A 25763-nucleotide genomic window follows, 5' to 3' on the forward strand; every position below is an offset into this window, starting at 1 on the left:
GGTGTGGCCCAGGCGAAAATGCCCTAGGGCAATGGGAGTGTCCCGTAAGTCTGCAATGGAGTGTGAGAGAGCAGTTCAGGAACAAGAGGGGGAGAAAAATTTAAAAGTGAGACCAGACTGTGCAGGGGTACAGGGAAGCGAGGGAAGGAAAAGCAACTATGCAGCTGAGTCCCACTCCCTGCCTGTGGACCTGCAAGGGCCCACTCCCTGCTCCAAGCCCCAGCGGCAATCCGCAGCTGAGCCCCAAGAAGAGTCGCAAGAAAGCTGCTGAGCAGCCTCCAGAGAAGTGTGGGGACAGAGAGCAGAGATCTTAACAGACGCCGCAGTGTAGCTGAAGCTTGATCCCTGCCTATGGAGCTGTGGGGGTTTGGGTTCAGTCCCTGCTCAGCCCACGCGGCGCGGCAAGCTGTGGCTGTGCCCCGAAAAAGCCCCTCCGCAGCCCTCCCTGGCTGTGTGGGAATATAGAGCAGAGATGCAAACAGAAGCAACAATGCAGCTAAACACCAGTCCCTGCCGGTGGGGCCTCAAGGGCCCTGTCCCTACCCTGAGGCAGGTAGGGGAAAACTGTGGCTGTGCCTAGGCCAAGCCCTGCTACAGGCTCCAAATGGTTCCAGATTGGGCAGACACAGCGGCTAGGCTAGGGTTGAGCCCCAGCCGGCTTCCACTGAGGTAAGCCAAAAGCCCCCAGCCCCTCAAAACCCCATGGATCTGTGCCTACTTATCTTTATGATGCGCCTCCTGCGATCCAGTGGCATTGAATTTCCCTCTGAGCAACTCTCCTGGGCTGGATTCTGCAGAGTCCCTCTGGTATGTATCACTCCGTCGCCATCTTCCCGGAAGTCTCCTCCAAATTTTAGTATTTCTTCTAGGAACTGGTGAGTGTTTGTAGGTTAAGTCGTCTTGATCTTGTGGAGAATGATAGGAATCCACTTTGACGGAGATTTTTGAGTTCTTTCCAACTAACTTAAGTTAGATACTTCATAATATATTTTATCTTAGGGGGGGAGGGAGGGTGATTTTAAATGGGAAACAAGTTCTTCCAGAGATATCGAGTAAGTCTAGGACCTTGGAGTTTTCTCCACTGGCTGTGCTGTCTTCGAGCTTAATTTCTGGACATCCCATTCACAGAAGGCTACAGATGTAGTCTTCACATGGACTGAGGGTCCATTGAATTCCTTCTGATCATTAACTAAGGATGTAGTTGATCACTTCTCGGCCTTTGGCTAAGATCAAGTGTAGGATGTAGACAGAGTGTATGAAAAGTGGATGACCTCCACCCCTCCCCAGCCAGCCCAGGGAGAGATAGTCTCTCTCTTTGGGGTTTGCTTATGTGGTCTGTCCTTGATGGAGACCGCCATATTGGGGGGTCATACAGGGTGCCCCATGGTCATGAGTCATGCCCTGTCAATGTCCTGACTGCCTTGGTCTGAAGATCATAGTCCCGTCTTGGAAGCTCTTCGATTTATCATCATATACTTGTGTCAATTATGGTCCTGTTCCTGGTTCTGTAGTCCCACCTCTCACTGATGTACTGATCTGCCCTCCAGCATGAATTTGTGACAATTTCCTTTGTTCCATACCTTTTTTAACTACCATCCGATGAAGCCTGGGACTCCAGCTTGACATCTTGTCTGTGTCCTTCTATTGTTTTTGCCCCCCTTTAAGATTTAATACAAAAAACTATTTAATACATATTCTCCTTAAATTGTATTTGAGATTGGGTCTCTTTCATGCCGTAAAGCACTGTGAAATAATGCAAAAAAAAATTGGTCGTCTATTGTCTTTCAAAATACCCAGGAAAGTTTAAATATATGCAAATGATTTAGTCAGTTGAGGAGAGATGTGGTGTTTCCAAAACCAGGTGACAAGACATAAAGGGCTAACTTTGGAATGGAGAACGCTATGGGAAATTGTAAAAGGTTATAGAAAGTCAGAGGAAAGTTAAGTAGAAAGTTAAAAGAACATTTTAAAGAGAAAAAGAAAGTCGTTTTGTCTTAAAATTAGAATAGCCTGTTAGACCAGAATACAAAAGCTAAACTTGAGGGTTGTGATGTAATTATTTCCTTAATGGGGTCCTTCTAGCCATGGTCTTCCCTTTTGCGGAGTACCACAATCCTAGCCCCCACACCAGTGGTTGGGATTCCATTCTGAGGGTGCTATCCATGATGCTCATGAGGGGATTAAAGTGGGACATATTTTGGGCTCCACCTTACTAGAGTGTGACTCAAGTCAGCATCCTCTGTTTCTTTGGAGGCATGGTCTGCAAAAGGCAAAATCCCAGCTGCCATCCAGATCCTGGTTGTGGGCAATCTGTCTTCTTTGTGACCTCTTCTTCTGTGCATACAAAGCACATGATGGAGACTGCTGGGTGATGAACACCAAGCAGGTGCCAGTGACCGCCCACCAAGATTACTGGCCCAGAACTCAGATGAACCGTCTTCCTATGAGTCCCACTGGGCTCTCGGGCTGGCTAAGCATGTGAGACCTCTTTCACGTTTAGATGTTTTGCTCTCTTCCTCTGGATCCCACATCTGGCTTGCCTCTGCCAACTCTCCAGTTCCTGGGGCTTGAGTCTAGCACCTGACCTGATTCACTTGCTTCTGCAGTCTTCTTTACTAGAATAAAGCCATTAGTTTTCCAGAGAGAAGAGTGGCACAGTTCTGAATATAAGATAGAAGGGTGGGCTTTCTAACTCAGGGAGCCCACTGAACTGAGTGCCTGACATCAGGAGGCTTCCATATGGAGTGGGGTCCCTCCAGACAATTCATTAGAGGAGCAAGATTGCTGGACCAAGAGCTAATGCTAAACACCTTCAGGCTGATGCTGATGGTGGAGTGCTTTAGCATCCTTTGGGAATATATCAGCAGCGTTTAAAGAGGTCTGGTGCATTGACTGAGTAGGGCAGAAGTCAAGGGGTCTATGTGGCTGAGAGACCAAGGTCCTCTCTGAGGGAAAGTTGTCCCTGCAGGCATGGCTAAGAAGAGGCTATCCTGGCTGGAAGAATTGGGTCCTGAGCATTTCTGATCCTGAAGGACTAATTGAATAACCTGTTTGTGTTTTGTTTTGTTTTGTTTTCTGAAGAAGGTACATATATGTTTTAATATAGGACTATTTAGGATAATTTGTGTTCAAGTCATAATGAGCGATTTGTTCTCTTTTCAGCTCACACATTTTTTTGCCAATATAGCCCATCTCCTGTATGTCTGGAGCAGCCTTTAGCTATGTGGTTGGACTTGCTATTTCACCTCTCTGGATATACTGGAATAGAAAGCAATTTATACACAAGAACAATTCACTGGAACAAAAGGAGAGGATCTTTCTTGGTGTAGATTCCACAAATACTGTGTAGAAATATGTATGGCCAAAATCAAGCCATTCAATTTACTTCACCATTTTTCTAAACAGATACAACATGATGAGATTGTAGCTTTTGAAACTATGAAACCCCTGTGAGATTGTACCATCTACTGAAATAAAATATTTGTAAGAGACCGTAGCCTGTGTGATCACGAGGTGCTGAAGGGAGCAGGTATAAGGCATCATCAGAACAAAAACAATCTTACTATAGTGAATGAGGGGAGGAGTGTAGAGTGGAGACCCAAAGCCCGTTTGATGGCCACTGGAGACCCCCTTGCAGATGAGTCAGTAAGGGGACGACGTAGCAACGATGAAAAACACAACTTTCCTCCAGGACAGATGATCCCTTCAGGACCAGTGGTGTGAGTGGTGATACTAGGAGGGTAGAGGACAGTGGGTTGGAAAGAGGGAACCGATTGCAAGGATCTACATGTGACCTCCTCCCTGGGGGATGGACAACAGAAAAGTGGGTGAAGGGAGACATCGGACAGGGAAAGATATGACAAAATAATAATTTATAAATTATCAAGGGCACATGAGGGAGGGGGAAGCAGGGAGGGAGGGGGAAAAAGAGGACTTAATGCAAAGGGCTTAAGTGGAGAGCAAATGCTTTGAAAATGATGAGGGCAAAGAACGTACAGATGTGTTTCACACAATTGGTGCATGCATGGATTGTGAGAAGCGTTGTATGAGCCCCAATAAAACAATTAAAAAGAGAGAGAAAGAGACCATATCTTCAGATGCTCTTCGCTGCCTCTTGGACCTTTAAGAATACTCTTAGTGAACTCTCAAAAATTCTGAGGGCAGGTTCTTTTTGTTTTGTTTTGTATTTTTCCTTCAAGTTTTAAACTGCTTATTTATAAGGAACCATGCTGGCATAGAGGTTGTGTGTTGGGCTGTTAACTACAAGGTCAGTAGTTCAAAACCACCAGCAGGAGAAAGAGGAAGAAAGACAGGGCTTTCTACTCCCATAAAGATTGACAGTCTCAGAAATTCACAGGGGCAGTTCCACACTGTCCTGTGAATGGCACTGACTCAATGGTAGTGAGTTTGTTTTTTGTTTTTCCTTGTAAGAGGTCTACATGCATCTCTAGCATTTCATATCCTTTCTGAGAGAAGTAGTTTCTTTGGCCACTAAAGACATTTCTCAGGTAATCAAACAACCGTTTATAAATCTCAAAAACCGCCCCCCCAATCATTCCCACTCCTCCCTCCCTTTTTAAAATTATTCTCTTTTTAACTGTATTCTCCTTTGGAGTTAAAATGGCTACAATAATAGCCTCATCATAAATAACCTTCCATCCCTTCAGGGTTAAAGCTAACCACGCCACACAGCAGCATGTCCCTATCTCATTGGCTAATTGCGGTCCTGCTTCCATGCATACATGCTCTTCGTCTGTATCATGCAGTCGTGGTGAGGTGTGAGATCGTCTTGGAGCTCTATCTGAATTCCTAGTAATAAAGAAAATATATTTGGTGCATATTCCTTATGCTCTGGAACTCATCCCTCTTTCTCCTTTTGAAGTGAGGCTGGGTGTACCATGGAGAAAGGTGTGAAGGAAACAGCAGAGGGCAAGAAAGCGGCCTGCAATTATGACAGTCTCTCATCCAGCTGTGAAGCAGAATCCCAGAGTCCCAGAATCCCAGCCGTGTGGAGCAGCTGCAACTGAGACAGGTGATTCTCCTGCCCCCTTGTGAAGCCTTAGGTGGTCAGACAACCCTTCTGCCCCCCACCCCACCTCCAGGCCACTTTTACAACATCCATAAAGATAAGTGGGAGAGGCTTCTTTGTATAAAGGGGTTAAGAATACCTTCTTAGAGAGTATCGTTCCTTAATGGAAAAAGTGGGAACCGTAATGGGAAAAATTATCTAATAAGCCAGGCAAAATATGGGTCTCTTTTGATCTCCCGAATCAAAGCACCCCGAAGAGCTCAGGGTGGGGAGGGTAACTACGGGGCCAACAGCTCGTAAACACAAGGCATTCAGTGAGAGAAAGATGAGGCTTTCTGCTCCCATAAAGAGTCACAGTCTGGTGTATGTACAACTCTCTTTGGAAGTGGTTTAACTATGGAAGTGTATGACATGTGACTAGTATATCAAGAAAACTACTTTAAAAAAAAGAAAGCAAACTTGACCTGTGCTTACCGTGGGTGAAGGAGAAAGAGTTTTTGCTTAGGGAGCATAGAGTTTAAGTTGTTGATGGTGGAACAATGGTTGTCCAACACAAAGAGCATCATCAATGGTACTGAATTGTACATGTAGAAGTTGTGGAACTGGTGAATGCTTTGTTGGGTATATTTTTGCCAAAATTGAAAAAAATACATTAATAACAATGAGTACAGGGAAAAAGAAAATGTTCCAAAACTTGATGATGGTAAAGATCATACAATATGGTCGGACTATTCAACTGTATGATATGTGGGTGAAGTGCCAATAAGACTGAAAATTTTAAACGTCACAATCTCAAACACCCACGGGAAGTTCTGCTGTCTCCTATCGGGTCACTGGGAATGTCGTCACAGCAGTGAGTTTGGCTGTTATTTGAATCCATGTGCCTGAGAGAGCCCTGGTGGCACACTGGGTTAGGCATTGGGCTGATAACCACAAGGTCAGCAGTTCAAAACCTTATGCCATTCTGCAGGAGAACGATGAGGCTTCCTACTCCCTTAAAGATGAACAGTCTCAGCGGGGACGGAGGGGGTAAAATGAGGAGCTGACACCAACGGCTCAAGTAGAAAGCAAATGTTTTGAGGATGATAGTGACAACAAATGTACAAATGTGTTTGACCCGATGGATGGATGGATTGTGATAAGAGTTGTACGAGCCCTCGATAAAATGATTTATTTAAAAGGTCATGACAGACTACCCATGAAATGGTGGACTTGGGAGAAGTCAGAGGAGTACTTTCACTGCATGCGCGCGTGTGTATGTGTGTGTTTTCCTTGGAAATGGTTTTGCTAATGAAGACAGTACAAGATGAAGAATTATTTTGCTCTGTTATACACTGTTACCATGAGTGGGAAGCCACATGACAGCAACTAGCAACAATGAATAAATTACTCTGGGAATTTTTAACGGTCATTTGTAAAGGTGAGTTTTAGAATGGTGTTGGAATGTGGAGTCTATCCAGTGTGGAAGTTGCTGGTGCTAGCCTCTGCTGAAGGTATGTCTACATCTATTTTGAGTCAAGAGAGACTGAAAATGGATCAAAGTGCCTGTCTCTTCCTCTTGACAAACATTGATCACTGGCCCTGCTTCGTTGGGGACGTTTAGCAGCCCTCCCTGCCGTTCTGAGGCTGGGAGTGGAGCCAGGGTGTCTCCTGTCACCTCTTGTAGAGGAGACTACGACAGGGGTAACTGCTTCCTAGAGACTCTTTGGGCCTGGTGTAGCCCTTAGGGCCCCCACCCTTGTCTGCTGCTGCATGTCACGACCCTGGAGGCCAATCACGTGTCTCTTGGGCCCACTCCGCCAGAGTTTCCTGCAGATAACCAGGCCACACAGAGTTCCAGCCTTTTTTCTCCTTCATTACAGGGGTTGAAATGGTTCATTGTGACAATGAACTGTGGACGGAAGCAGGGATCTCTGCCCTCCAGGGCCCGAACCTATAACCACCACCTCCGAGCCCCTCAGCTCCATCCCCTGTGTTCCATTCTTCTTCCTTCCTGAAAATCGTCCAGTGGAGGGGTGGGGCGGAAAGCTGTGTCAGGTCAAATGGGCGGTGTGCGAGTCGCAGACTTGTGGTTGGGGTCCTCTGTGGTGCGGTTCCGCTTGGTCTCACATACCCAGCGGTGGACTCCCTGGCAGTGATCAATGTTCCAGGAGCCGCCCGCCTTCATTTCAACACAGCCTTCCTCTCTTTGGGTATCCGGGCCCTGCCGGGGGTATGTCCAAGAGTTAACCCAGTTCCTGAAAAGGCAGGGAAAAAAACTCCAGTTTAGGGCCCCTCAACATCCTTGACTGACCATCAGTCCCCACCCCAGAAAAGCAGAGTATGGAAGTGGCCCAGGAAGCAGGAGTGACAGCACAGAAGTTGGGAGCCCGGGATACCCGTCGTAGGTTCAAGGAACTGAAATGCTCTTGGGTTTTCGACTGCAATGCCTTAGTGTGAGAGGCAGATGACTGCCGTCTCCAGGTCATGGATTGAGAAGTCATTAGACATTGGTTCATATCTTGCATTCGAAGGTGCCCGATAATTAGCAACTTAAAACTACTATGTACTTGCTATTTTTATACTCTTTGCTTTTTATGGCATAGCTTAGTCCCACAGACATGGTTTTGCCTGAGTGTGATTGAAAGGTTTTTGTCTCATGTCCAATGCTCACTGTTTTCCGTGTTTAGTCACTTAAGCTGCTAATCTATACAAGTCAACCATCCATCCCATTTTTGTCTTAAAAAAAAAAGCTTTCCTACCTAAGTTTATTTTCCTTTTCCCAATAATATGCTAAATTCTATACCACTGGCTAAATTAATGACATTATCAATAGAATTATAAAATGTCCCATGGGGGTTATTTATAAAGAGATGTAAGAGCCCCCAATAAAACAATTTATTAACAAAGACGAAAGAAACTGTGTCTAAAGTGGACCAGGGAGATATAAACCATAAATATACAAATGGGTTTTGAGCTCTCAATCATAAACCCTAATCTAAGAATAATCTGCTTTTCTGATGTGGCCCTGCTCACACTCCCCCTCAGGCAGTGATCTCAGAAGAGATGGGTGTGAGGCAGACTAGCAAAAGAAACTCCATTTTTTAGCTGCTGAATGACCTGCCTCCTTCCCCCTCCCATCTCAGAAAGTCCCACTAGAGACTGATTTTAGAATGTACTCTCATGTAACCAAGTCTGGACCTACAATTAGTTTAAACCGTTCTTCTATATAGCATTTGTTTAATAGTGTTCCTTTGATGTTGCAATCTGAATGGTGCAATTAATCTCGTGATGCTAACCAGGATGTAGTCAATGTTGGCATTGTTTCTCTCATGAAAAGGAATGTACCTTGTAATGCATGCCTGCTCTTCCTGGGGTTACCAGAATGTTATCATGAACCATGTGCCCTGTAACGCTCCCTAACCCTAAAGAGTAATAGCATTAATTTTGCTTTCTGCTTCTGTCCACGCTTGCTTAAGTCTTAGACAAATGATAAATGAGGTTTTCGTCTTTAAAAATAAACTTAAATGTGGACTCCAGACTACAATCCAAGATAGCTTTTTGATTCTAGCAGTCCGGTTATAACCAAATAAAGACTCTTCTAACTGATCGAGACGTTACAGTGGTTGTCATTGATTCGAGCCCGCAACGGGCGCTCTTGCTTAGTGTGGCATGCAAATCAAACGGTGCCCGGCTGTCAGAAAGAATAGGTTCTGCGGTCTTAGAGTCTTGTCTTAGAAGCCATCTAAATGAAATGTCACCTGATGCCAAGGGAAGAAGCACATCAGCCAGTATGACCAAAGGACCATTAACCAAAAGAAGCCAAGATCAGAAGGAACAGCTGTATCAGAGCTTAAATTCTGAGCACTTGGTTTGCAGAAGGTTAAGGATGACAGTGACAGCCCAAAGTCCATTTGCACACACACACACACACACACACACACACACACACACACACACACGGACAAAGCCTCCATTAAATCCCCTCAGTCCATGGGTCATGGATGTGGATAGTTCAGTGCCCAGGCAGAGTACATTGGGAAGTGTATCTAGTTAGGTTAAAGTGGACCATATTCTCATTCATTTGTTTTCCCCTTTGACCCATTTTTGCTTGCTCTACTTTTAATTTATTCTTCTCTGCTATCTTTGGGGAGAGTCCTGGTGGCAGTAAGTTTGACTTTGTGAGAAAGTAAGCTTTTGATTATTAAATCCATCCAAGTGTGGTATTTCTGTTACCACAGCACTGGATAAACTAAGACAAGAGACTTGGAGAAATTGGGCCCTCAGGGATTGGGTAAGAGGCGAGTGGGTCAGAAGTCCAGGTGATTGTCCCCAGGTCAGACTAAATAGCGCATACAGGAATTGCGGGGGTGTGTGGTGGGGGGAGCTGTCACTTACGTGTAGCCATTCTCATATTTGGTTCCATCCACCCACTTCCAGGTGTTGTTGACATTGGTGAGTCCTATCCACGTATCAAAAGGGTTGATGTGTTGTTGAAGGAATTTCTGGGAAAACAGACCAGAGAGAAATTTCTAATACTTTCCACCATCCACCTTAACCTTGATCTGCCTCAAGCTAAGCCAGTAAATCCAATATGACTAGTTTTCCTTGCGTTTTCTTTCATAACCATACCTGTGGTTCAGTGAACAATAGTCACCGCGTTCTTGCTATTATTTCCATCTTTCTCCTTCCCCTCTCCATCCTGGGTGATTTCATCAAATCCCTCTCCTGTATCTCAGACTTGGTTTCTTTCTACTGAGTTGATCATTTCTTTAAATTAGAGATAAAATTTTCACTTTCATTTCTTTCCTTATCATTTTGTTGTCTTCTATGATATTTTCTTTGAAATACTGTTATTCATCTCTTAATCTGTGCATATTGAAAACAATTACATTTAGCATTAGCCAGCTAGATTCCATTTAGATTGTCTTAATTTTGTTAGCAACATCCAAAGCATCATAGTGAGAAGCCAGTCATATATATATAATCTTCTCTCCAGTGGGCCCAATCAAGGTGGTTAATCTTAGCTATGTCAATGTCAGTGAGCTTCTTCATAGCCAGTTTCATCTGATGCTTATTAATCTTGTTAGCCACAACAAACACATGTGTTGTGATCTTGGAGCCTCTTCCTGGCCAAATTAGTGATCAGAGAGAATTTGATGGTGGTGCAGTGATCAGCTTGTTTCCCTGGTACTGTTCTTCTAAGGCGATTTGGCCTTTCTTTAGTCACAGCGTTTTAGGTGATTGGGAAGCAGATTGTTAGCATTTTCTGCTCTCCCTCCTCTTCCACTTTTGCTGCTTTGCGCCATTGTGAACATCTCTCAGCTTTGCCTTCTCGGCTGGCATTGCTTCTGCTTTGACTTTGCTTGTGGAAGGGCAGGATTTTCTTCTTCACTTTGGGTGCCACCTTCATTTAAATAGGATGCTCCCCTTTAATGTTTTTTGAGAAAGTAAAGAAGTTGTTCTCCAATATCCCTTTGTATTCTGCAGCAAGTTTCCTTTTCCAAGTTGTAGTGTTGCTCTCTCTTTCGGTACTGTATTTCTTCCCTCCTCTGCCTTCTTTATCCTTCTTTCTCTCTTCTTACTTAAAAAAAAATTCCAGTGCTGATTTTGCTCCGTGCTGCTTTCATGAATGGGTACAATTCTTGTGTGTCAACAGGTGGGGTGGATCTTTTGGACTGCACCTTTGGGTCATGATTCGATTTATCACCTTTGTTTCCGGCATGAAAGGCTGGGTATTGAGGGCTTCTTTTCTCCTATCCAGGAGCCCCAGTGATGGAGTGGTTATGTGGAAAGAGTGGCAGCCTCAGGAACCCACCAGCACAATTTCACCCTGTCCTTTAGGGTCCTGGTGACTCAGAATCAACTGGATGGCAGTGGGTTGGGTTTGGGTTGGGTTTTATTCTTCTAATCAATTGTTCAGCTTCTGGTGTTGGAAGAGGGGTTTCAGGTAATAGGTAGCAGCAAATATTGTGCCTTGACTCCATTCACATTCCTTCGAACTCAACTCCTCTGAATTTGGGGAGCATCCATACCAGCCTTTGAGGGGTACTCCCACATGCATAGCTCATTGTCTTTTTGCAGGGTCTTCAATTCTGAGTGCTACAGATAAAGTTAGGAGGAAGTTGTGTCAGTCTGCTTCCATAAAGATTTATGGCCATGCCATCTGTGGACAATTGGACATATCCTCACAGAAGGGTCACAAGGAAGAGATCAGCCAGTCAAGATGCAGTATAGCAACGATGAAACATACAACTTTCCTCTAGTTCCTAAATGCTTCCTCCCCTCTCCCACACCCAATTTCATGATCCCAATTCTACCTTACTAATCTGGCTAGACTAGAGCATGTACATGGGTACTATTAAGAGCTGGACACACAGGGAATCCAGGACAGATAAACCCCTCAGGACCAATAATGAGAGTAGTGATACCAGGACGGGAAGGTGAAGGTGAGGGAAGAAAGGAGGAACCGATCACAAGGATCTACATATAACCCCCTCCTGGGGGACGGACAACAAAAAAGTGCGTGAAGGGAGACGTCGGACGGTGTAAGACATGACAAAATAATAATGACTTATAAATTATCAAGGGTTCATGAGGGAGGAAGGAAGAAAAATGAGGAGCTGATACCAAGGGCTCAAGTAGAGAAAAATGTTTTGAAAATGATCATGGCAACATATGTACTTGACATACAATGGATGGATGGATGGATGGATTGTGATAAGAGCTGTACGAGCTCCCAATAAAATGACTTTAAAGAAAAAGGTGTATGGCCTTTTTTGGCCAGCTCTACTCTATCCCAAGGAGTTGCCGGGAATCAGAATGAGCTCACTGACAATGGATGAGAGATGCAAGGGTGAGCTGTTCTCAGTTGCACCTCTAGGGCAGGGGTGGGGAACCCCTAACCTACAGACCTTATACCAGCTAACATAATGCCTTACCAAGGAGAAGTTAAATATTAGACCAGCATGGCCCATGACTGATATTCTAAATATCTAAATGGTCCTTGGCAGGCTATAGGTTCCCCGCCCCTGCCCTAGGGGATGAGAACAGAATTGAACAATTTCTGTGCCTCCGCCTTCTGTGGAAATCCCTAACGTGCTGGCAAAGGGAAGTGTCGGGCGCACACGTCGACTAATCCATCCCGCTGCCTCCTCCACAGACTGGGTAATTACTACTTTCCCAAACCGTGGGCTTACATCCCAGAAAGAGGCATAACTGTGAGAGAAAACCACATGGCTGGGCTCTTCAAGCAGAAAGTGCAGGTGGGTCCTGTGGACTGCTCAGAGACTACTTCTGTCTCAGCCCAGTGCAGACACGGGAGCCAGGGCTCTCTCCTGTTTCAGAGTAAAGAAGAGTGAAGAGAAACCAGACTCCTGGAGGCAGCTCACCCCAGGAATTCCTGGACCCCGGGAAGCCAAGCCCCATGACCCTGAGGGCAGCACCGTGGGGTGCCAGATGACCCCGCTGATCTCCGGGGCTTCCCAAGCGCCTCCTCCTGCCCTGGTGACGTCCGTGAGTGATGAGTTGGCCGGTTAACCCCAGGGGCAGAAAGTCAAGCCCACCAGACGTTCCTGGAAAGACTGACAACCTCAAACACCCACATGAGCAGGCTGACTCAGGGTTTTTATTTCTGATAGTCACTATGAGTCAGAACTGACTTGAAAGCACTGAGTTGGGTTTTTGGTGTTTCTCTTTTGGAAAGGCTTGGTCACTGGGTGGCACAAGTAGTTTGCCACGGGCTATTAACCTAAAGGTTGGCAGTTGTGCTAAGCCAGCAGCACCCCAGCAGAAAGGCCCTGCGCTCTGCATCTGCCAAGGTGACAGCCGAGCAAACCTGGTGGAGCAGCTCTGCTCCGTCACACGGGGCCTCCATGAATGAGAGCCCCCTCGAGTGTGGGGAGTGCAGGTGGGGGTGTAATTGGTAAGGAAATGGACTCACCTGCTCATCCCTGGAGTTGACAACAACCAGGTGGGCATCCTCCAGCTGGCAGTACAAGGTGGCAGCAGTCCAGCTCGCTCCAGCGTGAGAGAACCAATAGCAATTGCCCTCATGCTCCTTCCAGTTAACAGGGCAGCACTCTTTACCTGACGGCAAGGGGACAGGGGACGGTGAGACCCCGTGGGGGGAACAGGAAGGACAACACCGGAGCACCCCACTGACTCGCTCTTCCCTGGATCCTACCGTGGCTTAGAAGGAACTCGGCCTGACATTTCAGGATGCGCAGGTCAGCTGGGAAGTGCTTCAAGTGAAGCTGCAAACTGGCATGATCTAGGACAGATGAACAGGGGCGATGTGGACAGAGACAGTCTGGGCTCCCACCGACCAGCACCAGGACCAGGAGCCCCGATTTGGCCTGCGGATACATAGTACCATCCAGGGACCGATAGCGCACCTGATTTCAAGTGCTGGCTATGATTCTCCAGCTTGGTTGTCATCAAGGTCACCGTGTCACTGACGTTGCTTCCTGAAAGAGAAAAGCGATATATTTTCCTCTCACTTCTTCCTTCATAGCCCCCCAACCTCACTGCCACCGGGGCACAAGCTCTAGCCCTAGCCACCAGCATCTTTTCCTGGGACCGCTGGAGGCTCCACGCCTGGCTTTCCTGACACCATCCATCCTCTCGGCACAGCCAGTGAGGTTTCTCTGAAGCATAAACCTAATAATGGGTCTACTCCCCGGCTTAAGCCCCACCAAGAGGCCCTCTGCATCTTCTCCAGCTCAAGCCTCACTACGGAGCCTGCTTTCTGCATGACCTGGCTCCACTCACTCAGAATCAGCTGTAGCCACACTGGAATGGACAGCTCACACCATGAGCTGTACTTTGTTTTGTTTTGTTGTGCACCCCGCTGGCTCTCATAGATCCTGTTCTCTCTACCTGGGGCTTCCTTGGCATCCATCCAACTCCTGCTCAACCTCTAAGGCAGTGGTTCTCAAACTGTGGGGCTCGACCCCTTTGGGGATCAAATGACCCTTTCACGGGGGTCGCCCGAGTCATCACAGCAGCAAAACGACAATGATGAAGTAGCAATGAAAATGTTCTGGTTGGGGGGTCACCACCACATGAGCAACTGTATGGAAGGGTCACAGTGTGAGGAAGGTGGAGAACCGCTGCTCTAAGGCATCTCAACTCAGGCCTTTGCATTTCTGGGGCGCTTTGCCCTGTGTCTCAGGCTGGGTTCTCTGTTCTCCTCTGCACCTCCAGTACTCTGGACACCCCTCCATTGCAGACTCTGGATCAGGCATCTGCCCAGTGCCCCAGATCTGTGTGAATTAACAAGTGCCAGAACCACACAACCCACCCGCCTCCCCAGCCCTCCAAGTGAAGTGCCCTCTCACCATGAGAGGTGAGAGTCTGGATCTCCATGGAGACACTCGATGAGAAGTTGCGGAAAGCTTCTTTCAGGAGCTGTAGCTCTGTTTGCAGCTGTGTGCCTTATCAAGAGACCATGGGAATAGGACAAGGTGGAGGGGCCTGGGTCCCTGTGACCGCATTACCACTGACTAGGCAACCATTCCGCCCACAGCCTATCTTTCCCTTCATCACGCTTGTTCACTGCCTCCGAGTCACCCCTCAACTCACGGTGGCCTTCTCCACCAAGGAATGCGGCTGTTGTGCTCCACAGGGTGTTGTCACCAAGAGAAAGTGACCGACTTTCAGAAAGAGGTCGCCAGGCCTTTCTTCCTAGACCATCTTACTCTGTAAGCTCCACTGAAACCTCTTCAGGAGCAGAGTAGCCTACAAGCCTCCATCTTGGGGGTGGACAAGTCATGGCTACAGATCTAGTGCATTAGCTAGGATGCACACCCAGGACTCCTTCACAGAAGACGAGAACTCGACCACTGAACCAACAACCCTGCTGCTTCCTACATCCTGAATCCCACTACTTACCCCACCCCCCGCCATCTTGGTTCCCATAACTGCTTCATGACCACCCTCATCACTGCCCTTGTTGCTTCCCTGTCCATTGCCCTCAGCCCTACCCACTCCTTGTCCTCCATTCCCTTATTCCTGCAAACATCATTGCCCTCCCACCGCCTCCATCTTTCCCCACCACCATTCTTGCTGCTCTTCGCACTGGTCCCTCGCGGCCTCCACTGTCTTCATACTCACTTTGAGACGTAGTCACACAGGTGATCACCAGCAGCAGGACGTTGAAGCCCAGAGTGAGCACACTGAGGCGGGGCCAGGAGCAGAGACGCTGCAGAAAGGGCTTCGGAGGAGGCATCGCTGTGAGAGGAGAATTGACAGGAGGAGAGGAGAATGTCTGATGGGCATGGGGACTAGAGAATGAAGTCGATGGAAGCAGAAACAGAAGAGAAGGCTGAGAAAGCGCGACCTGGGCTGAGGGAGGGACTCTCAGTGGTGGGGATTCAATGGGCTTTGATCACAAATATCTAGGCTTTACACATGAATACATGCCCAGACACCTTTGCAGGCACACATATTTATTAACATGAACGTATCCAAACGTGCACCTGCCCCTATACAGGTGTACACAATACATATGCACATGGACACACAATGTCCACAAAAATCCCACTCTTGAAATTTGAAGACAGGAACATGGAGAGATGGCTGGGGGACAGACCTGGCTAATCTGGTCACAAGTCCTGAGAAAGGGGGTCTATGATTGGGTTTCCCTGTCTGTCCAACCAGTGGGAGGGGTTACACATCACCTCTGGCCTTCTTGGCCTCTGCTGTGCTGGTCTTTGACATGGGTCCCTAGATGCTAGGCCCTGTGTTTTTCCTGGGCTCCACATTGGGCCATTCAAACAAGTTTAGGACTGGAGTAACTCCTTTCCCTCCAAGTCCAGGTCATTTCCCCATGGACCACTCCCAAAAGGCTATGCCATAGACTCCATCCTCTTCATCTCCCACCACTCAGCTACTCCTCTCTTCAACTCTCTGACCCATTGCTGCCTTGGCAACCTTTGTTCCATTGTAAGCTCTTTCCCTGTAGCTCTCCACCATCACGCATCCTCCCCTTTCTCAAAGTGAACCTGGACCAAATACACACACTCACTCACACACATTAGTACACATTCTTACACATATTTCCCTACAATATCATAAAACACAAACACACACACTCATTCTCGTGTTCTCACATTTGTCAACACATATTTCTTGCTCACACTTAAACCTGCATGAACACACACATTCTCTCATGCACACCTGCACACACATACTGTTGCACAGATTCATAGTCTCTTTCTCTCTCTCACCCGCATACCTTAACACACACTAAGGCCCACATAGGGACACACGCAGCTGTCTCACCTGTCCTGCTATCCCTCCAGCCCTGGAGGAGGGACTGTGGTTCTGACCCCAAGATCCTGCATTATTACCACCCAACTACAGACTAAACACACCCCCTTCTTCACCTCAAATCCTGATTCTGTATTTGCTCTCCTTCCTCAACACCATCACATGTAGGCACCCCCATAGTCTAGTCAAGGTGAGGCAGAAATCTTGAATCCTCCTACTCAGTTGGTCTCCTGCCAGCATCCTTGTTGGACATGTTCTAAAAACTGCCATGCATCACCTTGGCCTCTTTGCCCCTCATTGACTATCACCCGTCTCCTCTTCAGTCCCACTGGGGACCTCATCTTGGCTACACCTCAGATGCCCTGACTGCCAACTCTAATGCTCTGCCACTGCTCCCACTCTTCTCCACTCAAACAAGACTCTGTGGTTGAGGGTCCGATTGCTCTCTTCGGTTCATTTAGTGGGCCCTTGTCCACTGCCCAGCCCAATCTATGAACCTCCAGCTCTGGGTCAACCCAGAAACATAGTTCAGTGTTTCTACCCTGAAACACTGTATTCCAGTTCGCCACCAGCTACTTCTGAAACCAGGCACAAATCATTCAATTTCTTAGCGCCTCCATGATCTCAGGGTTAAAATGGAAACAATAAGAGTACTTACCTCAAGGAATTAATGAAAATCAAAGGAGAGTATAAAGGTATAAATATAGACACATACATATGTAAATATATTAATATATAACGATAGGGACATAGAGCTATGTATATATACGTTAAATATTAAGGTAGCAGATGGACACTGGACCTCTACTCAAGTACTCCCTCAACGCAAGAACACTTTGTTCTAATAATCCAGCATTCTGTGATGCTCACCTTCCCGACACAATCACTGAAGACAAAATGGGTGTATAAGCAAATGTAGTAAAGACAGCTGATGGTTCCTGGCTATCAAAAGATATAGCGTCTGGCATCTTAAAAGACTGAAGATATACAAGTGACCATCTAGCTTAGCAGCAACAAAGCCCACATGGAAGAAGCACACCAGCCTGTGTGATCAATAGGTGTTGATGAGATCAGGTAGATCCAGAACAAACAACCATATAGAAGTGAATGGGGGTAGGGGTGGGTGTGGGTGAATATCCAAAGCCTAACTGTAGACAATTGGACATCCCTCACAGAAGAGTCACAAGGAAAAGGTGAGCCAGCCAGGATGTAGTGTAGCACTGAAGAAACATATAACTTCCTCTAGTTTTTAATGCTTCCTCCCCCTCCCCACCCCACTATCATGACCCCAATTCTACCTTGCAAATCCGGCTAGACCAGACCATGTTCAGAGGTACAGATAAGAGCTCTCCACACAGAGAATCCAGGACAGATAACCTCCAAAGAACAACAATGGGAGCAAGGATACTATGAGGGAAGGGGGCAGAGAGGAGGAACCAATCATATATTGATATACAACTGTCCCCCCCCCCAAAGGGGGATGAACAACAGAAAAGTGGGTAAAGAGAGACAGCGGTCAGTGTAAGATATGAAAATAATAAAAATGTATACATTATCAAGGGTTCATGAGGAGGAAGGGTAGGGGAGGGAGTAAAAAAATAAGGAGCTGATACCAAGGGCTCAAGTAGAAAGAAAAGAATGATGGCAACATGTGTACAAATGTGCTTGACACGATGATGTATGGATTGTGATGAGAGCGGTAAGAGCCCCCAATAAAATGATTTTTTTTCCCTAAAAGATCTTTTTAATCTCATAAGCCCACCATTATCCCATAGGCCCCCCAGAATCCACAACCATCTACAAAAGAGATGGAATGAGGCTGACTGCTAGTAAGAGCCAAGTCAGAGAAAGCAAAATAATCTCATATTTGGTGGGCATCTGCATATAGCTGTGGAGCACCCAAAGCTGTTTCACGTAGATAATGTGGCTTCTGCTCAGATATGTCTGGGTGTCATAAAATGATTTTTTAAAAGAGTGCTTATCTCATCAGTTGTTATAAGAACTAAATGAATTACAACATATAAAGTGCTGTTTAAATAAGTTTGGGAGTAAAAGGAAGGGTCTATTTCAGAGAAACAGGGACCAGACTTGCCCTCCACCAAAAACAACCCCCCACTCCACCCCAAAATAATAGACAACCATAGAACCAACCCATGTCAAGCTATTGTACATCAGTCAAATGCTTTCTGAGCGCTGGGAAACAAGTATGCCCTATGGTTGTCCCAGCATCCAGCCTGAAGAAGGTTTTCATACATTCAGGGAAATGGGACCTCCCTGGGTTGGGAGACAAAGCTGAGAGACTGGAAAGACCAATATAGCTAGAAGCACAAGCAAGAGAGCACTGTCCAGAGAGAGAAACTGGGAGGTCTGCAGAGTTTCCCTTTAACAATTAGCTGCATCTTGTGTATTGCATATAAGGATATCATCTATGGTCAAGAAAAAAATTTGAAAAGATTAGGGAACAGTGCCTGGAAATCACACAAAGGCAAGAAAAGTGCCAATTCCCAGCAGCCAGATAGAAAACCTCAAAATTCTCAAGGTCTTGGGTAAAGTATCTCAAGGAGGTCTGCTTTCAGTTCCAAAGTAAAATTAGCCCTATACTGAGCATTTTCCAAACCACCTGAAAAATCATAAAGGCCCCATCTGAGTCCAAGCAATGTAACTGCATCCTAAAAGAAAACTAAAGAATAATTGGAAGAATGGAGGAAAAAAAACGTGTGTGAGTGAACATACCACCACACCCAATGTCTAGCATCTACTCAAAGATAACCAGGTGCACAAAGAAACAGGAAAATGCAACCCATGGAGGAAGATTTACAAAATCAATCAAAATGGATTCAGAATTGACAAAAATGTTATGATTAGAAGATAAGGCCAACCAATCCAAAGAGAAGACAACATGGCTGGCCCCACTATGAGACACGACATCCCTCACTGACTACAGGTAACAACACTGGCGACACAGTGTGGGAATTGTGCCTGATCTGATCCCACCACACTGAGGCAAAGCACTAAGAGCATGCAACAGAATAGCAAGGGAAAGGAGCGGTGAAATCCCCAGGGAATACCAAAATTAGACTTTGGGGCCAGGGCTTGGCACCCCATCAGACTCAACCGGAAAACACTCCTAAAGGCCAAAAAAAACAGTCCTTGAACTAACGACAGGCCTTTCTTCTTTGGGTTTTTGTTTTGTTGGGTTCTTTTTTTGTTATTGGTTTTTCTATTTTCTTCTTTTTTTAAATCATTTTATTAGGGGCTCATACAACTCTTATCACAATCCATACATACATCAACTGTGTAAAGCACATTTGTACATTCGTTACCTTCATCATACTCAAAACATTTGCTCTCCACATAAGCCCCTGGCATCATGTCCTCATTGTTTCCTCTCCCTCCCCACTCCCCCCTCCCTCATGAGCCCTTGATAATTTATAAATTATTATTTTGTCATGTCTTGCTCTGTCCCACGTCTCCCTTCATCCACTATTCTGTTGTCTGTCCCCCAGGGAGGAGGTCACTTGTAATTGGTTCCCCCTTTCCAACCCACCCTCTCTCTACCCTCCCAGTATCACCACTCACACCACTGGTCCTGAGGGGATCATCTGCCCTAGATTCCCTGTGTTTCCAGTTCCTATCTGTACCAGTGTACATCCTTTGGTCTAGCTAGACTTGCAAGGTAGGATTCTGCTCATGACAGGGCGGGGCAGGGGAGAAGCATTTAGGAACCAGAGGAAAGTTGTATTTTTCATCGTTGCTACATCACACCCTGACTGGCTCATCTCTTCCCCAAGACCCTTCTGTAAGGGGATGTGCAGTGGCCTATAAATGGGCTTTGGGTCTCCACTCTGCACTTCCCCCCTCATTCACTATGGTAACATTTTTTGTTCTGATAATGCCTCATACCTGATCCCTTTGACCCCTTGTGCAAGACCCCAGATGCTTTATCTTTTGATAGCCGGGCACCATCGGCTTTCTTCGCCACATTTGCTTATACACCCATTTGTCTTCAGCGGTCGCATTAGGGAGGTGAGCACACAATGATATGATTTTTTGTTCTTAGATGCCTGATAGCTGATCCCTTCAGCACCTCGTGATCGCACCGGCTGGTGTGCTTCTTCCATGTAGGCTTTGTTGCTTCTGAGCCAGATGGCTGCTTGTTTACCTTTAAGGCTTTAAGACCCCAGATGCTATATCTTTTCATAGCCGGGCACCATCAGCATTCTTCACCACATTTGGTTGTTTACCCTCTTTGTCTTGAGTGGTTGTGTCAGGAAGGTGAGCATCATAGAATGCCAATTTAATAGAAGAAAGTATTCTTGCATTGAGGGAGTACATGAGTGGAGACTCAATGTCCTTCTGCTACCTTAATATTAAACCTATAAATATATGCACATAGATCCATTTCCCTATCCTCATATATAAATATATTTGCATATTACATGTCTTTATCTAGACCTCTATAAATGCCCTTTGCCTCCCAGGTCTTTCCTCTATTTCCTTTGACTTCCCTCCTGTCCCACTATCATGCTCAGTCCCCACCAGGGTTTCTGCAATTCCTCTTGGTTACATTACCCTTGATCATTCCCAACCAGCCTCCCACATCCTCCTCACCACCTATTTGGATCACTTGTTGTTCCCTTGTCCCTGGGTTTATTAACACCACTACCTTTCCCCTCTCCCCCTCCCTCATGCTCCTCCCTACCCCCCGGATCTGTCGGTCCCATTGTTTTCTCTTCCAATTGTTCATCCAGCCTATCTTATTTAGACAGACCTGCAGAGATAATAACATGCACAAAAACAAGACAGAGCAAAACCAAGAAACAATATACAACAAAACAACAACAAACCAATGACAAAAAAGAACACAACAAGAAAGAAAGCTTGTAGTTAGTTCAAGGATTGTTTGGTGGCCTTTAGGAGTATTTTCCAGTCCAGTAGCCCTAGCCCCAAAGTCCACCTTCAGCATTCCCTGGGGACTTCGCTGCTCCATTCCCTTGCTGTTGTGTTGCACCCCCTTCGTGTTTTGGTTTTTCTGTTTCCTTTTGTTGCTTTGTTTGGCTCTGTCTTGTTTTTGTGCATGTTATTATCTCCGCAGGTCTGTCTAAATAAGATAGGCTGGATGAATAATCTGGAGGAGAAAACAATTGGACCTACGGTTCCAGGGGACATGGGAGAGGGGGAGGTGGGGGGAAAGGTAGTGGTGTTAACAAACCCAGGGACAAGGGAAAAACAAGTGATCCAAATCGGTGGTGAGGAGGGTGTAGGAGGCCTGGTAGGGCTTGATCAAGGGTAATGTAACCAAGAGGAATTACTGAAACCCAAATGAAACCCGGCTATCAAAAGATATAGCACCTGAGCATGATAGTGGAACAAGAGGAAAGTAAAAGGAAACAAAGAAAAGAGCTAGGAGGCAAAGGGCATTTATAGCGGTCTAAATAAAGGCATTTATAAATATATTTATACATGAGTCAATGTGTAAATATATTTTATATGAGTATGAGGAAATAGATCTATGTGCATATATTTATAGGCTTAGTATTAAGGTAGCAAATGGACTTTGGGCCTCCACTCAAGTACTCCCTCAATGCAAGAATACTTTGTTCTATTAAACTGGCATTCTATGATGCTCACCTTCCCGACACAATCTCTGAAGACAAATAGGTGCATAAGCAAATGTGGTGAAGAAAGCTGATGGTGCCCAGCTATCAAAAGATACAGCATCTGGGGTCTTAAAGGCTTGAAGGTAAACAAACTGCCATCTAGCTGAGAAGCAACAAAGCCCACATGGAGGAAGTGCACCAGCCTGTGTGATCATGAGGTGTCGAAGGGATCAGTTATCAGGCATCAAAGAACAAAAAAATCAAATTATTGTGAATGAGGGAGAGTGCAGATTGGGGACCCAAGACCCATCTGTAGGCAATTGGACATCCTCTTATAGAAGGGTCTCGGGGAGGAGACGAGCCAGTCAGGGTGCTGTGTAGCAACGATGAAACATACAACTTTCCTCTAGTTCCTAAATGCTTCCTCCGCCCCCCCTACCCCCCCCCACCCCACTATTATGATTCCAATTCTACCTTACAAATCTTCTAGACCAGAGGATGTACACTGGTACAGATAGAAACTGGGAACACAAGAAATACAGGACAGATGGTCCCTTCAGGACCAGTGGTGAGAATGGCGATACTGGGAGGGTGGAGGGAGGGTGGGGTTTAAAAGGGGAACTGATTACAAGGATCTACATATAAGCTCGTCCCTGGGTGATGGACACAGAAATGTGGGTGAAGGAGACGTCGGACAGTATAAGATATGCCAAAATAATAATTTATAAATTATCAAGGTTTCATGAGGAAGAGGGGAGCGGGGAGGGAGGGGGGGATGAGGAGCTGATACCAAGTGGAGAGCAAATGTTTTGAGAATGTTGAGGGTAATGAATGTGCAAATGTGCTTGACACAATTGATGTGTGTATGGATTGTGATAAGAATTGTATGAGCCCCCAGTAAAATGATTTTTTAAAGATAAGGCATCAAAACAGAGAGTACCCCTATGTTCAATATGTTCAAAAAGTCAAATCTCACATAACTAGGGGTCTCAAATCACCCAAAAGAAGATAACCAAAAACTGAAGGAAGACAAGTGTGCAAGAGGCACAATTGCACGTGTCCAGCGGCCAGGGGGCTTTCCATGACCCCAGGAAATACTCTGGCTGGGACCACAGTACCTGGTTCAAGGTGGAGTGGGAGAACAATATAGAGCAGAACTCAAATTTTTTCATTAAAAATAAAGCCAGACCAAAGAGAAAAATGCAGAACAGAAGCCTGTCAGAGACTGTCACTCCGAAGCACTATTGAAATGTAGAGCAGGGCTTTTCCCTAAGACCCCCGTTCCCCACATAGTAAAGTGGCACACAAAAGAGAACATGGCTCTTCTGAAAATGATGAATAGGAGACCAGAATGTCACTGTTTTCTCAAACGTCAAGATGAGAAGATACGGGAGGAGGGAAACTAGAGAACTGGAAAGGGAACAAACAGAACCCCATTGAAGAGGAGGTTCGCACACCGTGATGCATATGCCTCATGTCATTGGAGAAATCCTTGGAGAATTGTCAAATGAGAACCTAACTGAATGTCAACTTTCACCAAAATTCAATCAATTTTTGAAAGTTCAGAAGCGACATTGAAGATGGGATTAAAAGTACCAAATGTACCAAATGAGAGGTCTACACATCAGCAGTGCAGTGACTCAATGAAATCGCACTGGGTAAGCAGAATAGTGGATGAGACCTCGATGTGGAGAGTAGTGAATCAAAGACACAGCAACAGTGTCTTGCACAACCATATAAAACGAAGAAGCGCTGAGAGAAAAAGAGCCCGAAAATGGAGAGGTCATTCGTGAGCTGTGGACTTCCTGGCGTCCCCACCGGCAAGAGGGAAAGTGAAGCAGATTTGAAGAGGAATCGCCCAGGGAATTTCCAAATGTGATGGCAATGACAAAGGGGTAAGGTGCTAGGAGATCAGAACATGATCCCAAGTTGATACATTAAGCCAGTGTGAAGATGGAGTCCCCTGGGTGGTACAAACCAATTCAGTGCTTGGCTGCTAACTGAAAGGTCTGCGGTTCAAGTCCACTCAGGGGTGTCTCACAGGAAAGGATTGTTGAGCTAAAAAAAAAAAAAAAAAAAACAGGAAAAAAGGAAAGAAACCCAGTCCCTGAAAGGCCTGTGGAGCATGGTACTGACATCCACAGGGTCACCACAAGACAGAGTCAAGTCGGCCTCAGCCGGTGTCCTGGTTTAACATGGCTTGACAGGATGGCGGCTCGCTCCCAGCCACAGAGGCTGACGAGGGGAAGAAATGCTCGCATTGGTTGCACCAGCTTGGACCTGGCCTTCAATGCTGTCCATCGGTCCCTCACCAAGCTCCCTCTCCCACTAAATCCAAAGTTGGGGGCTCTCACGAAAGTTCCTGAACTCTGAATCTTCTTACCCTCAGAAGAGTCAACAATATCCAATTTGCTTTTGACATCCGGTGGGCACTGGGAATGCAGAGCCAAGCAAGGCAAATGTAGTCTCTGCCCCATGAAAGGCCCGAAAGACCAGTACACCATGGGGAGGGGAGGGGAGGAGAGGAGAGGAGGGAGATGGGAGGGGAGTGGAGGGGGAGGGGAGGAGAGGAATGCCTGACCCTCCTGCCCTCTCCAGCTCCCATCCTCACCAACAGCAGCACTAGCCCTGCCTCTGTCTGCCAACTTCTGCCTAGCTCAGGCTAACCAGTGCCCTCTCTGACCTCCAGGTCCAAACCCCTCTTGTCTCCACAGAACCCTGTTCCATTCCCAACACCCACACCCCTTGCCCTCCTGCACCATCTGCCATCCTGTGGGCTCCTGCCCTTCCCTCTAGACTCAGGTGAGTGCCTCTCACCTTGAAGCCTTTGACCTGACACTTGGGCCTGCATTCAAGAGTTGTTCTAGAAAAGAGGGGGTGGGGTGGGTTGGGGGGGGGGGAGTTGCCGATACAGGACCAACAATATTCCAGGCTCTCTCTCCATATTCACTCGCACACACCTCCCCCAACACTGCCTCCCACCTGAGTCTTGTGTAACCTGTATTCCTTGTGCACACAGCCCATAGACACCGGACCCATGTGAGAAAGAAGGACGGGACTGCTTTCGCTTGTCATTCTCACGCCCCTGAGCACACACCTCTCTGAGGTCTCTGGAGTAGACAGGAAGGTGAGGTAAGCAAAGGCCCCATGCACCTCATACCCCTCCCTGTTGTGGACTCCCTGTGATGAAGCCCTCGGAGACTAGAGCCCCTTCAGGAGCTGGGTCAGAGGTGGCACATGGCCTCAGACCCTGGACACTGACCTTTCCAAAATGGATCTTCTCTCTGGGGGTTCTGCCCATGAAGACCTGGTTCTTCATCTTTACCCAGCTGGTTATCATTGTCCTCAGGCTCCAGCTGCTGGATGTCTTGAAAGTCCTTCTGCATGATGCGCTCCGGACAGGAGCTGGAGCTGGCACGGCGCTGGATTTGGGGGCGCTGAGGCTGCTCTTGGGGCTGGAGCTGGGAGCAGCTGGTAGTGAAGTCAAGTCTAGGCAGAGGTGGTAGCTTTGATTTAGATAGGAGTTTGGAGGGGACGTTGAGACGGAGGTTTGAGATACAGCTGGGGTTCATTCCCCCCTCCGGAGATTGTGGGCGGCCTTGAGTCTTCTGCCTTTACGCTCATGAGCCAAACCAACCATATCTTCCCATCCATCCTCACTGCCCCTGAACCAGGCTCTCCTTAATCACTAGTATCTTCAGCCCCACCTGCCTCCCCACTTTGGGTTACCTGCTAACGCTGCGGAGCTCTGATTCTTGGATCCCTGCAGCAGCCCAGGCTCTGTGATGAGGTGGTTGGGTGGGGGTCAAAGGCCTGTTGTTAGACAGGAGAGGGAAGGAGGAGTCTGGCCCATGTAGGGCAGTGAGCCCGACCTGAGTGTC

General features: G+C 46.7%; 1 protein-coding gene across 1 annotated transcript; it reads right to left on the bottom strand.

Annotated features, from left to right (window-relative positions):
- Positions 1-7067: 7067 nt before the first annotated feature.
- On the bottom strand, positions 7068-25268 carry LOC142458578 (asialoglycoprotein receptor 2-like). Its single transcript, XM_075559560.1, has 8 exons — positions 25145-25268; positions 15125-15241; positions 14350-14445; positions 13405-13476; positions 13194-13280; positions 12951-13096; positions 9407-9513; positions 7068-7266 (listed from the first exon to the last, which is right to left on the bottom strand). Exons 1-8 carry the CDS (start codon positions 25266-25268, stop codon positions 7068-7070), a joined length of 948 nt encoding a protein of 315 aa, XP_075415675.1.
- Between the last annotated feature and the right edge of the window lie 495 nt (positions 25269-25763).

This window comes from Tenrec ecaudatus, chromosome 10, assembly GCF_050624435.1.
Source record: "Tenrec ecaudatus isolate mTenEca1 chromosome 10, mTenEca1.hap1, whole genome shotgun sequence".
Classification (NCBI taxonomy): domain Eukaryota; kingdom Metazoa; phylum Chordata; class Mammalia; order Afrosoricida; family Tenrecidae; genus Tenrec; species Tenrec ecaudatus.

Excerpts from the sequence above, each read along its gene's own strand:
- LOC142458578 (XM_075559560.1), bottom strand. The coding sequence starts at position 25,268 with ATGCAGAAGGACTTTCAAGACATCCAGCAGCTGGAGCCTGAGGACAAT. Across the intron at positions 15,242-25,144 it reads AGAAGATCCATTTTGGAAAG|CGATGCCTCCTCCGAAGCCC; the intron begins GTCAGTGTCCAG and ends CTCCTCTCACAG. Across the intron at positions 14,446-15,124 it reads CTGTGTGACTACGTCTCAAA|GCACACAGCTGCAAACAGAG; the intron begins GTGAGTATGAAG and ends TCTCTTGATAAG.